The sequence below is a fragment of the Amblyomma mixtum genome, chromosome 5 (assembly GCF_055824585.1).
Source record: "Amblyomma mixtum isolate Tamu chromosome 5, ASM5582458v1, whole genome shotgun sequence".
NCBI classification, from domain to species: domain Eukaryota; kingdom Metazoa; phylum Arthropoda; class Arachnida; order Ixodida; family Ixodidae; genus Amblyomma; species Amblyomma mixtum.
In genome coordinates this window covers 89505621-89520114 of record NC_143016.1, presented here as the reverse complement: position 1 = coordinate 89520114, position 14494 = coordinate 89505621, and the positions used below count along the sequence as shown (strand labels likewise).

Here is a 14494-nt window from a genome sequence, read left to right as displayed (position 1 = left end):
GAAAATGCAAAAAAAAAATGCAAGTGGACGTCAACATAGCCATGGACGTCGATATATTGTGTGGACGTCAACATAGCCACGGACGTCGCTATAGTATGTGGACGTTTTGCTTTCGCATTGCTCCAATGCGGGTCGCCGCAGTGACCTCAAAGTTTTTTTTTTCATATTTGGAAATATATAACTTGCGTGTCGATTGGTTTCACGTAGATAAGGTTTAACATGTTCTGTGGGCTTTAACGATAAAAAGAAAACGTTAACAATGCGAAAGACTACGTAGTGGGAGGCTTCGGATTAGATTCAGCCACTTGGGGTTCTATAACGTGCTCCCCAGGCGATGTAAATTAATCCAGAGCCCTCGACTAACAAGAGGGGTCTACTGCCTGTTGAAATATCTTGTTCTCAGACTATGCATGTCTTTTACTCACTTTAACATTCATTCGTGCACGTATAGTTGGACTGTAGAACAATTAAACATCAGTAATCGAGGTACTGTGGGATACTTGGAGGTGATTGAGGCTTACGATGGTGCGCACCATACAAAAAAAAAAAAAACGCTCTTTATAACTTTAAACAAGTACGTCATATGTGTTGTTAGGCATGCGTGCAAAAAAAAAAAAAAACGGGATGAGGTAAGTGAAAACTTTTATTCTCACTTACTACATGATAATCACATTTTTTCTTTCGAGGCTGTTTCTTGTCTCTTATCCAACACTGGACACTGCAAATGTCCTGTACAGACAGTATCACACGCATGTCAAGCAGCTACGAGTGAATACACATTTATCGGAGTAAATAAGCCTTCATAGCTCATCGCTGTAGATCATTCTCCACGCGAGGCTAGTCAGTCTCGAGATAGACAAAAACTCCCTCTTAGGGAACAAATCAAAGCTCCAAACAAACCCCTGCAGGGAGTAAAACAAAATCTCCCTGGAGGGAGTCGTAGCTATAGGCATATTGCGAGCCATGTAAATATGATGCATGATATAATTTTATAAAGAAGGTCGAGGTTAGCTTCACTGAAGCACGGACAAAAAAAAAGAAAAGAAACGAAGCACGCCTCGTCAGGCCGGCGGCATCGTGTCTCTGCGCTTTTATGTGTTGAACTTCCTGTGCGGGTTCTTGCCGAACAGCGCCGCCCGGATGTCGGGCAGGGTTCGCTCGGCGATCATGTCGAGCCGCGTGGCGAGCGTGTTGGCCACCTTGATGCGGCCTCCCCGCGAGGTGAGCACCACGCCGCCGCACGTTTCGTCGGGCAGCCAGTTCTGGTCGTCCACGACCACGTTCACTTGGATGCCGGTCTTCTTGCGGAACTGCTTGGCGGCCACCGCCATCGCCGCCTTCACCACCTGCTCGTCCTTCTTGCGACAGGCGAGCACCACCTCCTTGTCCGTGAGCCGGTACAGGCCCTGGTATAGTGTACTAGAATTAATACACTATAGCCCTGGGACACCGCGACGACGCGCATTGTGTTACGCGCGGAACGACCGCGTGGGGCGCTGCTGCCTCGAGGATATCCCGAATGCGGTACCACTTCGGCGTTTAAAAAACACGAGAAGCGTCAGCGGTGTACGACCTGCACGCGTCCGAACTGTGCAGCGAAGAGTGCAGGCCCGTCCACTCAATGCATACGGGCGTATTTTTATATCTCGCCTCCGTAAAAAATTGCGAGGACACTTTGGCAACTAAAGTGTTGAGAGGCGAAAGCCGAGGACACTATGACTTGACGACTTCCGGTGGATGTGAAGTAATACCGTTCCCGTGGCTATATTGATACCCAAATTATACATCTCTCGGGGATCTTAAGTGTTAATTACGCTTAATTACACATATTCATATCTAATTTGACACAAATCCGACGTTTTCCCGACCATTCTGTGACAATTTTCGCTATGCCGTGACGACTTCCGGTGGATGTGACGTCACACCGTTTTTGTTGCTATATCGACGCGTTTTTGAAAATTTGGACTGTAATCAACTAATTACTCTACAATCATCAAACGTGGCTTCTAGGTTCATTTTTTTCCTCCTCTATCTTGAAGCAATCATTCGTTTTCTCCAATATTTTTTAGTTCCCGAGTTAACACGAGTTAAACGTTGCCAAAGGAGTGACACCCTCTGCTAACGGACGACAGTATGAGCCATTAAAGGCTTCCGCCTGAAAATACAGCCACTGAGGCCGGGCGGTGGCTTTGTCCCGCAACTTTGGGATCGGCATCCAACGCCACCACCACTGAGCCACCGCGGCGTGTACACCCAGTCGTTTGTGCTAAAGTATGCGGAGAATGCATCCCTAGCATACGTACTATCAGCGTCAAATGAAACGCGAACAAAACACCTGAAACGCGAGCACGAAAAATCAAGCATAGCACAGGCTGGAGATGAAATACAGGCGTGGGCTATTAACATTTCAGAAGAGCGGTCTTTTCGGCTTCGACGGGAAAATCAACTGCTCATGTATTTTGCCTCCCTAGTATAATATCTGCGAGTTGTGCTGTTCGCGTTTAACTTGGCTTGTTCGCGTTTCAATTGACGCCGATAGTACAGTGTCCCGGACGTATTAAAGCTCACTCCAACACACATCACACTTCCATTGTTTCGTTTCGCGCTCAGGCTTGTTACAATCCAGCAACTTTCCCGACGCCGGGTATTATCTTTCCGCGGCACAGAATCGTTAGAAAGCGTCGAGGTAAAGAGATCAAGAATGAGGATGATTAGGATTGCCCCATGTCCCTCGGCTGTGCGCTGGCGGCATGTCCCTACAGGCGCGCGCGGCCGCGCTGGTTGCATAAGCCAAGCCCTTTAACAACTTTCGCCTCGACGTGCGCTATTAGAGATGATCCCTCCCTTACGTCGGTGGCGCGCCCCGAATGTGAGGAGGGGCAGGGCGCCCGCTTGTTCCATTATTCCAGCGCGCGACTGCTGCCGCGGAGGCTCGTAGGTTTCGGATCGTAAACCCGAGCTGCGCGTCTGCGCCGCAACAGCAGCTGCCGCCACCGCGGCTTCGGTCGTAACACGGCGCCCCCCCCCCCCCCACCCCCCCTCCTCCTCCGCTCTTTCCCCGCCCGTCTTAACTCTCGCCTCTGTTCGGCGCATCGGTAGTTCTGTGCTCTGCCAGGTACGTTCAACACAATGCCGCTGAGGATCAAACAGCGTGTCATTATGGTGGGACGCTGATCGCATCCGAGCCTTCTGGGCTCGCACCTGTCGTCAGCGATGACCTTTATGAAGAATACACGACAGTGTCAACGAAGGCCTAGTAGGGAAATCATTTTGAGGCTGTGTAAAAATATATAGCGCTGTGCGAAGGCGAAGTAGGTGACAAGGCTCTTGTAACAGGCAGCGATACAAAATATATGCAAGATATATGATATATATGTGAGACACAGTACCCCACTGTTAACTGCGGCAGCTTCACATGAACGCCTGTCCTGCAAAACAGGGGGGCGAAGTGTCGACGCCGAAGCGGTGCCTGTATATACTAGGTAGTAGAAAGGGCGTTCGCAAAGTACAAACCTGTGTTCACCGAAAGCCAGCTACCCTGAACCGACTCTAATGTCCGGGCTGCTAAGGGGCTATGCCTGAAGAGAAACACGTTTCCTGTGGTGAAGCAGTCAACTTTCTGGCTGAGCCGTAATTGGTTAGCACGCCAACGAACCTCAGGGCACTGCACGGAAGAAACAGGCCCTGAGATTTCTTCTCGACGTGAGCCGCCGTGTTCGAATGGCAACGCGCCGTCGCGTACGTGCATCTCAGCGCACCTACACGCCGTCCCTCGTACTTCGTGGCATGCCGCTCATTAAAAGAGTTTGCTCTCGAGGAAATGTTGCTACCCCTTTTTTCTTTTCGCTTCTCTTTGGGGGACTTTCTCTCCCCCACTGTTCTACCTATAGCCGTTCCTTGTGCTCCCCGGGCCATCTGCGTTCTTGTTTTGTTGTCAGTCTCCCCCACTAGCTTTGAAAAGTAGGCTTATTTCTGTGTGCTCTTCCTTACGTCTCGGAAATTAAACAGTATCAGATAGAGCGTTTACCTGCGTTAGTCAAGGCAAAAAAAAAAAAAAAAACTCCAGCGGCGTGATGCAATTGTATTACGACGCATAATTTATTATGCGCAGTCCATAGTTCCAAAGTTTCGCATTCAGTACAGACACAGTAAAGCGAATGTATAAGGAAAAGTGATGTCAGAAAAGTATAGAGCCCCGTTGCACCACGGATAGTCAGTTCAGGTAACTACGCTGTTTTGCTTCGTTCAGCACACTGTACCAAGTCAGCGTTACTAAAATCGTCAATGCGGAGGAATGTTTACGTAAGGGAAACGTATTCCACTTGCATCTGTAGCCTTTTTGTTGGGAAAAAGAGCTATTCGATCCTTCTGAACCGAATTCGAAGCGAACAAAAAATTTGTCCTGACCTTGGGACTGAACCGGAGCATTATCGCTTGGCTACTGGACACTCACGTTAACAACTGAGTCAACGTCCAGAATACAGCACTTGCCTACCCAGACTATCAGCACTGTGGAGCTTGCTGCCTAGAGAGCATAGGGGTTTCTGCTCATGATAAGAGTGACTGTGATCAGGCAAAAAACCATTTTTTTTTCACACATTCCTATTGTATGGAGTTAATAAGTAATGCTTGCGGAAACCAGGCTTCTTGACGCAGTCATGTCCGCCGCTATTAGCTGGGTTACAGCCACTCGCATACTTAAACAGAACCTTTCACTTCTCCTACAGTAGGAGCCTACACTTTCGTGTGCACTCGAGCCAACATTAGATGAAATGGTCGCGGCGAACGATCCGTGTAGAGGCTAAGTGCAGCCGATGAACTATTGGGTCTGAGGTAGTATAGTATTTGATCTTTGAGGGAATAATGGTTGCGGCAGCACGGGTAATTCACAACACCCTAATACACGTAGCACTTACACTGGCTTACAGAGTAGAAGCGCCGCCCACTGTCACGATTCTTTGTCTACAACCAGTGGCTCCTGCATAGGGCCACTAGAATCGCGGCTGGGTGTAAGCCTGTGGATGACAGAGACTTATAAGTGATGCTGAGCGCCAGCAGCGCGGGGCGTCGCCCACCGTTACCTCCAGGATGAGCCTCTCGAGGAAAGGCTTGTAGCGGCTCTCCTTGCCCGTGATGACGCTGAGGCCCTTCTTGGCCTCGGCCACGACTCGCACCACGTGCTCGTTCATGGCCTGCAGGATGCGCAGCCGAGCCGCGTTCTTCACGCCCGCGTTCTGGATCTTGCGGTTGCGCTCGACCTGCTTCTCGCGCTTGGAGAACGAGTCCACGATCTGGATGCGCTGCTCCTGGACCAGCCGCCACTTCTCGGCGTTGAACTCCTCCTCGGCCTTGGTGTCGATCTCTTCGACCTTCGCCGCAAGTGTCGCCACAGCGAAGGTACGTGAGAAACCACACGCGTGTCTTACGCCCACAGAGTAGCACTAGCCATGGCAACAAGGGCAGCACGAGCAGCCTTTGCAGATATACATTGAAAGAGAAAGGAAGTGTTCGCTGCAACGCTGAAGTCAATTCGTGGCGGCCTGTCTGCCGAGCCCAAGGCTCCGGGTTCGATACTAAGCAGTGCTGAGGGTACTTCAATGGCAACGTAATGCGAAAGGACTCGTGTGCCGAGATTACAGTGCATGTGAAAAGGTCGTAGCTCGATTTTTTTCTATGTTCTTCACGGAGGCGACCTCTAAATGTGAACATTTATGAATACTTTAAAAATAATACTCATAGTACAATACACTGCTTTACTTCTCATTAAGGACTTTTTTCTTACCCCATGCCACGCACTCGCACTTGGCAGTCGGAACGTGCTGCGTTAGTATCAGTCGTTATCTTAAGAAGTGCTCTGCAGCGGGTGCATTGTACCTGCATTCATACGCTAGCGTTTTAGCGACGTCATCATCGCTGCCGCTTGGAGCGATACGAGGTCTGTTAGAAAAATATCCGACCTTTGGCCTAAGAAAAAAAAACTGGCATAACTGCCTAATCACCTTCAAAGTAGTCTCCTTGGGGCTCCATATACATCTCCCAGCGGTGCTGCCATTGTTGGAAGTATTCCGAAAAGGCCCTTTTCGGAATGGAATTTAGCTCTGCTGTCGTTGCAGCCATAATGTCCTTTCTTTTCTGAAATCGCGCTCCTTTCAATGGCCTCTTGATTTTAGGAAACAGCCAGAAGTCGTAGGGGGACATATCAGGAGAGTAAGGAGCCTGTTGAACTACAGGAGTCTGGTTTTTCGCCAGAAAAGTCTGAATCAAATGCGAGGAATGTGCAGGAGCAATGCCGCGACGGATGCGCCAATTTCTTGTTGACCTCAATTCCGGTCTCTTGCGCCGCAGAGCACCACGTAGGCGATGGAGGACATCCCTGTAGTACTCTTTAGTCATTCTTTGATCCTGTGGGGTGCGTACTCGTGGTGTGCCACACAGAGGGAGTCAAAAAAGCAGTCAGCATCACTTTGAGATTGCTGCGCACTTGGCGGGCCTTCTTTGGTCTTGGTGACGTGGAATGCGTCCTCTGTGACGACTGGGATTTGGTTTCCGGGTCCTACCCGTACACCCAAGACCCGTCACTAGTGATTACGGCGTCGGTGAAGTCAGGGTAGCTGTTTGTGGAATCCAGCATCTCCTGTGAGACTTCAAAATGAAGCTGCTTTTTCTCCATCGTCAGCAGCTTCGGCACGAATTTCGCCGCAACTCTCTCCATGGCCAAATCTTCGGTGATAATGGAATGTGCAGAAAAATTGCTGATGTCCACCTCTTGCGCAATTTCTCGGATAGTCATACAACAGTCCCGCATCACCACAGAGTTCACTTCGGCAATTACCTGGTCATTTCGGCATGTTGATGGCCGACCGGAGCGTGGCTCTCTCTCCACAGATGTGCGGCCGTCTTTAAACCAGTTGCACCACTGCCTATTCTGTGTGCTGCTCATAGCATCGTCACCGAAAGCCGTGTGAACATTTCTAATGGTTTCCACTTGGCTATCGCCAAGTTTCTGGCAAAATTTGAGGTAGTCGCGCTGCTCCTCTCGCTCCGCCATTTTCCTTGCAACAAAAAACCGACGAGAGCACTGCGCACTGCCTCACTCAAACGCTGCTTCCCAGCGACTAACGCAATCGGCAGGCGGGAAAAAATTCGTGCATGCGCACGAGGGTTCAAGGTCGGCTGCTGTAAGCGCGCTTGTTTCATATCCATCAGGTGTTCGCAAAAAAAAAAATAAAGTCGGATACTTTTCTAACAGACCTCGTATAAGCAGCCTCGCAAGTCGCCCAGCCTTTGTAAATGTGGCCGCAGTGCATAGGGACATTCTCCGGACACCCGTGTAAGAGAGAAGCGTTGGCGTGCAGCTCACTCTCCCAGATCTGCGAGTGGCGCTTAAGCGGTACCTGAATCTTGTCCGAATTGACGGCTGCAGAAGCCCCACGGGCACGTAGCCCGTGCTCCGTTTTTGGCCCTAACAGAATCCTGGGGCGTGTCGCCGCGCGGTTACCTTCTCGTCGGCCTCTTGCTCGATGAAGGCCGCCATTCGGAAGGTGTCCCCCTTGGCGGCCGCCGACGTCCTGGTCATCGTCTTCTCCGCCATTTTTGCGCCTTTCCCTCGACCTCGGGAGTCCTGTTCGGCTGTTAGCAGGCAGCAGTGAGTCTTCGGGGACCGGCAACACGCGTGCTCTTCTTCTTTCTTTCCTCGTGAAGATTCGCTCGTGTCACTTCTTTTTCTCTTCGCGGGTAGCACGCGCCAGCGAGCGGCTACTGGCCACGGCAACGGACCGCTCCAGACGAAAACTTGAAGGACAGCTAATCACCGTTAGATGTGAGAAAGCGATCGCAAAAGAACCTCATTGTGAGCTGCCATGCATGATCAGAGCAGCAGCTGGCTCTTCCGTGTAGCACGGAACCTGAGCAGGTAACAAGGTTCTTCCCATGGCAGCTGAGATCAGTCCCTCCCTCCTGTTCCCTAGAGGAGGAGAGGAGTGTTTCCCTCGCTCCATTTTGCCACCTGCCGACCGTGGTAGGTGTCAGGTCGCAGCCGTCTCTTCCTTATTTACATTTACTTATTTACACGAGTTAAGTCACCCTGAACTGGCTCAGCTGCTTGCTTCTCTGTTCAGGTTTGTAGCAACGGAAACAACTGGAAATAGTCCGCGGTGTCGTCTGCTGCGAGTATGCAAATTCCATGTGATTTCTAGAAGGCCCGACTGCCGGAGGAGCTGTCTGAGCTAGCGCTGTTGTTCTCTTGCGATTTATCCTTTGATTTCTTCGCTTTCTTGCACGTGCCATCTCGCTGAGCACAAGATAACAACAAAGAATGTTGAAAGGAACCACTGCAGTTTCTGCCTCAGTGCTGTTCAAATAAGAGCCCACGCACGAGACTTCTGTTCAACACATTATGACTATATAACACATGTACGACTATGTAACGCACGATACTTCATATAATTTAAGCGACCGTAATAAGTGTAGGTGAGAGTATTGTAAGATTATGGCGCTGACAGTCTGCGCGTGTACTCTAGCGTGTAGCATAGCGCCCAGTGTGTCGTCTTTCACACTTGTATTCTAGTGGCGTAATATCACCACCATGGCTCACTGGCAATGGCACTCTGCCGCTTTGCGCATCGTCGCGCCATTGAATCCCTCGCACAGCGACCGCGACCACTGTTCCAGGCCTATTTTCGTGTTTCGGTTCAGCGTTCTTGCCGGCATCCGCCGCGTCTCGTAAAGCAGTATGCGCGAAATGCAATTTTTTTTTCTCGCATGCGGTTGTAAAGAAGTACATTCGTGAGCGCATAAAAGAGTGCACGTGTAAGAAATACAAAACACGTCGACGCATGATCGGCAAACTATTGCGTCTGCACTCGGTGGGTCTCTACAGCTTCCAATACACCCTTACTGTGAAACGGAGTGGGGAGGAAAACTTGAGAGCCAAGGAAACAGCTCTGTCAACGGAGGGTGCGTCCAGGGTTCCTTTAACTTGAATCTACTGAGGCGAAACAAGCTATGGCTGCGGTTGAAATTCATGAGCATTGATTTGCGCACCTGCCTTGAAGCTTGGCATGCTTTCGAATGAAAGGCTCCGCCACGCGCCCCACACGACGAGGGGTCGTTTCGCAAGCACGAACTGAATTTTTGCCATTGTGCGCTCGAAACGGCCGGCGCTGTGGGGTTGTAAAGCTGTAGCTTCAGGTGTTGCATTAGTAGTATACGGCCCCATGAAGTGTTCAAGTGCTGCCTGCGCTTGCATTCACTCTGCCGCAACACGACGCTCTTGTGTGAGTGTGTTATGATTGCTTCGCTTTAATACGTAGCGTTTAAATACTGCATTTAGCCGGTCCGCCGTGTCATATTTTTGTGACTCTTTTTTTTTTTTGCTGGTATTATAACTTTTTATTGGTCGTTTTTTATGCGTTGCTGCAGAGTACGTACTGTGTGTGCGTGGATGTTGTGTTCTGACGATTTGCGATCTACGTTTGACGTCGTTGTGCTATATACAGTGGTAGTGTAGTTGCAGTAGAAACACGCATATATTTGGCGAGATATTATTTCACCTCAGTAGGCTTAGAATGTCATTTGTAAGATGCATATAAAAATGTTTTCATGCTGCGCGTAGAACTAACATGAACGAACATCAAAATAACGAGAAATATTCTGGGCTAAATGTGGTTTCTGCTTTTCTCTTTTTTTCTCTCTCTCCAGCCTTTTATTACAGAATTCGCTCCTGAGAGTCATGCCGCTTCGCACAACCTAATTCAAACATTCTTGAACGTCCCACTTTCTTCATCTCTTATTCTTACCGCTGCTCCGATCTCGTAACACCGGTGAAGTAGACTTTGTCAAAGGGGCCTTTTAAGATTTCTGAGACTTCAAAAAAAAAAAAAAAAAATACACGTCGCCTTGTTACTGCATGGCGTGCATCACTTCAATCTCCTTCACGATTACTTTTCCCATGGCGTCGAAAGGTGTCGCGTCATGAGTGTACTTTCGGGGCTGATTTAAAATTCCTTGCTTCCTTCCACTATGGTGTTTTCTTTACACCTGGGCCAGCGTCCAGCTGTGCTTCTCTTCTTATTAAGTTTCCTATAACACCCAGACCGTTTTCACATACTCGCAAGCACTGCGTGCCCGTCTCTAAAGCGTATGATACGTATACGGGTGCTCTCAAAAGTATATCGAAGGCGTTGCAGCTAGGCAAACCGTGTCGAAGCGCTGTCCGATACCGCCTTTGATAACTGATTCGCTCAGTCGCCAGGAGGTGGCATGCGCTTTCGGCTAACGGCACGATAAACAAAAATAGCGTTTCAGCAAAAACTGCGAAGCATGGCTATCACTAGTCCCTTTGTCGTGCGCGCACAGCTTTTCGACCTTAGCCCAAGAAAGGAAACAGCGCCCCGCGACACGCCGGTCATTGCAGCAGCATGACGAAACAATCAATGCACGCCCTCGGACATGCCCAAGGCCGCACGCACTAGGCCGCGCTAAAAACGGCGCGGAGCGATCCTCGAACGTATCGCTGTTAGCGCCTGAAAACTTCCTGGTGTCGTACTTGAAACGCAGCGAGCACTTATTAGAGCCGCCGAAGTCGAGTGCCAGACGCTCGAGATAAGAGTCTGCCGATAGCGCGCGCTGCTTGCTGGCGACCGAGGTAATGAGTTACCAAAGGCGGCGTTAGAAAGCGTTAAGACACTGTTTCCCACACTGTCGCGCCTTCCATTTGCTTTTGACAGCACCTGCGCGCGCTATGGGGGCTGTCCAAGAAACGGCTAAGAAGGCACACGCGCGAGATGAAGACGAAAAAGAAGTGCTTTGGAAGCTCGGCTTCGGTTCTCCTGGACAAGCGCCTGGCCCCGGAGTGGACATGTCGGACAGGAAGAAGTCTGCAGGCTCGGCCGCGGCAGCCGGGAGCACCACGGGATTCGATGCCGCGGAGAGGATGAAGAACCTGCTGGCTTACATCTACAACGACGGCGCCGCCAAGGTAGGGGGCGCCGGCCGGTTGAGGCACGGCGTTTTGTTCGTCCTCTGGCATGTATCACATTGCGGGGACACTTTATACGCGTAATTGCACTCACGTAGTGCTTGTAGCGGCCTCAATAACCATATACGAAGCTTGACGTGGAGTGATTCAAGCTCGATCATATGATGCGACGTGCTTCCACTCTGAGCCAGGTGTCCGTGTTCTGAAAATTTTAAGGACGAGACTACTGCGCCGGCAGCCGGCAAAATAGCCCGCTGGGAACTTTGCCGGCAGTTTGACCCTATTGGCTGATTCCAATCACATCACAGTGCACAGCCAATGAAACGGCACTGCCAGATTCTCAGAATGCTAGCTGAAGGTGACACACTCCCGGGGGAAACAAATATTTCTGTGTCCTGTTTCTTTTTGGCATTTATAAAAACAAAAATTGCTTTTAGAAAAAAAAAAGGGGGGGGGGGGGGGGGGGCTATGCATGTCATGTTTCTACAGCGAGCCAATCAACCTACACTGCAGACAACCTAACTCGACAGTTATTTTGCCGTCTGCCGGCGCAGTAGCCGCTCCCAAATTTTGAACGAGAGCGCGGGCTATATCCGTATAGTGTTAGAACGGGGATTGTATGGCCTGTGCGTGTTGATAGGGCAAGCTGTTGTTGACCTCCCTGTGTGCGCAGGCAACTAATATGCCGTTGATACTGTTATTCTTGACACGAATTCACTTCTTGTGTTGTAATTTCAAAGAAAAAAACTGTGGTACTGCTGTTACTTATTAGGTGGCACAAAAAATCAGTAAAAGCCGCCGCGGTGGCCCAGTGGTTATGGTGCTCGGCTGCTGACCCGAAAGACGCGGGTTCGATCCCGGCCGCGGCGGCTAGAATTTCTTTGGAGGAGAAATTCTAGAGGCCCGTGTACTGTGCGATGTCAGTGCACGTTAAAGAACCCCAGGTGGTCGAAATTTCCGGAGCCCTCCACTACGGCGTCTCTCATAGCCTTAGTCGCTTTGGGACGTTAATCCCCATAAACCAAACCAACCAAAAAATCAGTAAACAGGCAGCAGGCAGGGAACAATGCTTCCCGATGGACAGCAGTTGATGTTTTGTGTTTCTTTCTTGAGTTATGTAAGATAAAAACCAAACCCAGATTACCTGATGTCACCTGGAGGCTTACCGCGCTACTACTACCATTAAAAAAAATTACCTACAGGACCCGCAAAATCGCGAAACACAGTTCATTTGCGAAAGGGTCCGGGTATCGGGAAATTTGGCATGCTTGCTAAGAAAAGTTGCGCACCGCGTCCTTCAGTCCTGCACCAAAGTTCACCGTTTTGTAGCAAGATTACTAATTACTTAAAAACCGGAATGTGACTGCTCACACTACAGTTGAACCTCGTTATAATGAAGTTGAAAGAGCCCGGTGATATAGCCGCAGCTTCGTTACAGCCCGTATTGACCGTGCTTCCAAGGGGAATCGTCATTCCTTCATTGTATCCATTTATTCGTTATAACGAGGTTCGACTGTGTATTAATATCAGAACAAGTCAGATAGTGCACAGGTAGCTTTGACATATCAACCGATATCTATGAATAACCGGTGGCCCACGCCGAGTGGGCACGGTAAGGAAAGAGTGAACCTCCTTTCCCTGATGCAGGAGAAGGACATCGACGCCAAGGCGGAGCAGGAGTTCAAGACCGAGAAGGAGCGCCTGATGCGGCAGGAGCGCACGCGCATCGAGGAGGTGGTCAAGCGGCGCGAGAAGCACGTGGAGCGGGTGCGCAAGATCCAGACGTCGCAGATCAAGAACGCGGCGCGGCTGCGGCTGCTGGCCGCCATGAACGACCTGGTCAGGCAGGTGCTGGCCGAGACGCGGGCCAAGCTGAGCGTCATCACCGAGAAGGAGGGCCGCTACAAGCCCTTGCTCGAGCGCCTCATCCTGCAGGTATACATACGTTAGCTGGTGAACGAATACGTTCGATAAGTTAGGCCTCCTGAGCTGTACAGGCGCGGCCATAAGTAAGCGGAGCACGCTATTGCGTTCGAAGTGCAAGCACGCTTTCTCCATTGGCAATGAAGAAGCGTTGTTTGTCTGCAAGAAAGCCCACCAACCTCCTCAACCAGTATGAGCGCACCACTGATGGAAATTTCAATTAGGTGACGCGTCAAAAATATTCGAAGACAGTTGCGTGCTCCGTTTATTTTTGTCCGCGCCTGTACGTGCATTCAGAGCCGGGAAGGAATGAAAACTCGGACGGGGATTACGCCTTCGGATATCAATGCGACAGCATTAGAGCTCACGTCAGGTACAAAATGCGCCGTCCGATCTCACGAATTAGCTGATTTGGCGAGAGAGGTCACGAGACCTTGTGACGTCATCACAACCTGCCTACCGTGGATGGTGGCATTCAACGATTGGTCCAGAGAGGCCACGCAATCTTGTGACGTCATCACAGCCTCCCCACCGTTTCAAGGAACCTAGTTTCCAGATAGCAACCTACATAGCATTAGAGTTCACGTCAGGAGCAACACGTTGCCGTCTGGTGTCACGAAATTCGCCGATTGGTCGAGAGAGGTGTGACGTCACATGACTCCAAAGGAGATATGACGTTGCAAGGTCAAGTTACCCCAAAGGAACCAGTCACAGGCTGCTACCCAGAGCAGGCAAACGAAACAATAGATCTAAATCGATAATTGATATAGTGTATTAATAGTGATTAGTTGACAGTTTAAAACGGCTTAGTAGACGGATTAACATAAATTAATAAGGAGTAGCGGGAATAAAGAAAATGACGGATTAGTGGTCATTGGACAGTCGTCATCACAGAAACTGCCACAAATAAATATAATGCATCACATTCCATTCCCCCCCCCCCCCCCCCCCCCGCTTCCCGCCGCGGTGGCTCAGTCATTATGGCGCTCGGCCGCTGACCCGAAAGACGCGAGTTCGATCCCGGCCACGGCGGCCGAATTTCGATGGAGGCTAAATTCTAGAGGCCCGTGTACTGTGCGATGTAAGTGCACGTTAAAGAACACCAGGTGGTCAAAATTCCCGGAGCCCTTCACTACAGCGTCCCTCATAGCCTCAGTCGCTTTGGGACGTTAAACACCCATAAACCAAGCATCACAGTCTACTCTTAAGGTGACTTAAGCATCCCCGTAGTTTTTAACTACGTAATCCGGATGATACGGATGCTGGTGGGTTGTAACTTTTTGTGTTAAGGGACTGAAGGGAAATATGTTGGATTGAACAGAAAGTTTGCGATGACTTATTTCAAAGGAGCCCATCACTTCTTGGCGAGTCCCTACTAGGGGCGATGTGCTTCCGGCTCCGCTACAGTAGCCTCTGCGCGGTGTTATCATCTTTGGGTATATCGGTTTGCCCTCAGCGAAGAATGCTTCTCGCTGTTTACGGTTTGCCAAGAACATTCGCGAATCACGGAGATCCAGGCAAACAAAAAAAAAAAGACTTTCGTACAGGTTGCAGACTGCGATCAAAAGGTGCATCCCGCATTCCGACCGCATC

General features: G+C 50.1%; 2 protein-coding genes and 1 pseudogene across 4 annotated transcripts in view; 1 reads left to right on the top strand and 2 right to left on the bottom strand.

Annotated features, from left to right (window-relative positions):
* LOC149342963 (uncharacterized) overlaps positions 1 to 10973 on the top strand; it is a 162038-nt gene extending 151065 nt beyond the window's left edge. Inside the window, exon 8 of the mRNA XM_089545517.1 lies at positions 10728 to 10973. Coding sequence (XP_089401643.1) covers positions 10728 to 10937 — 210 coding nt within the window. The 3' untranslated portion in view covers positions 10938 to 10973. The remainder of the gene's footprint in view (positions 1 to 10727) is intronic.
* The window catches only part of Ih (hyperpolarization activated cyclic nucleotide gated potassium channel Ih), a 415526-nt gene that overhangs the window by 102599 nt on the left and 298433 nt on the right, over positions 1 to 14494 (bottom strand). The gene's annotated exons all lie outside the window — the stretch shown is intronic.
* LOC149342964 (V-type proton ATPase subunit E pseudogene) lies at positions 875 to 7591 on the bottom strand (annotated as a pseudogene).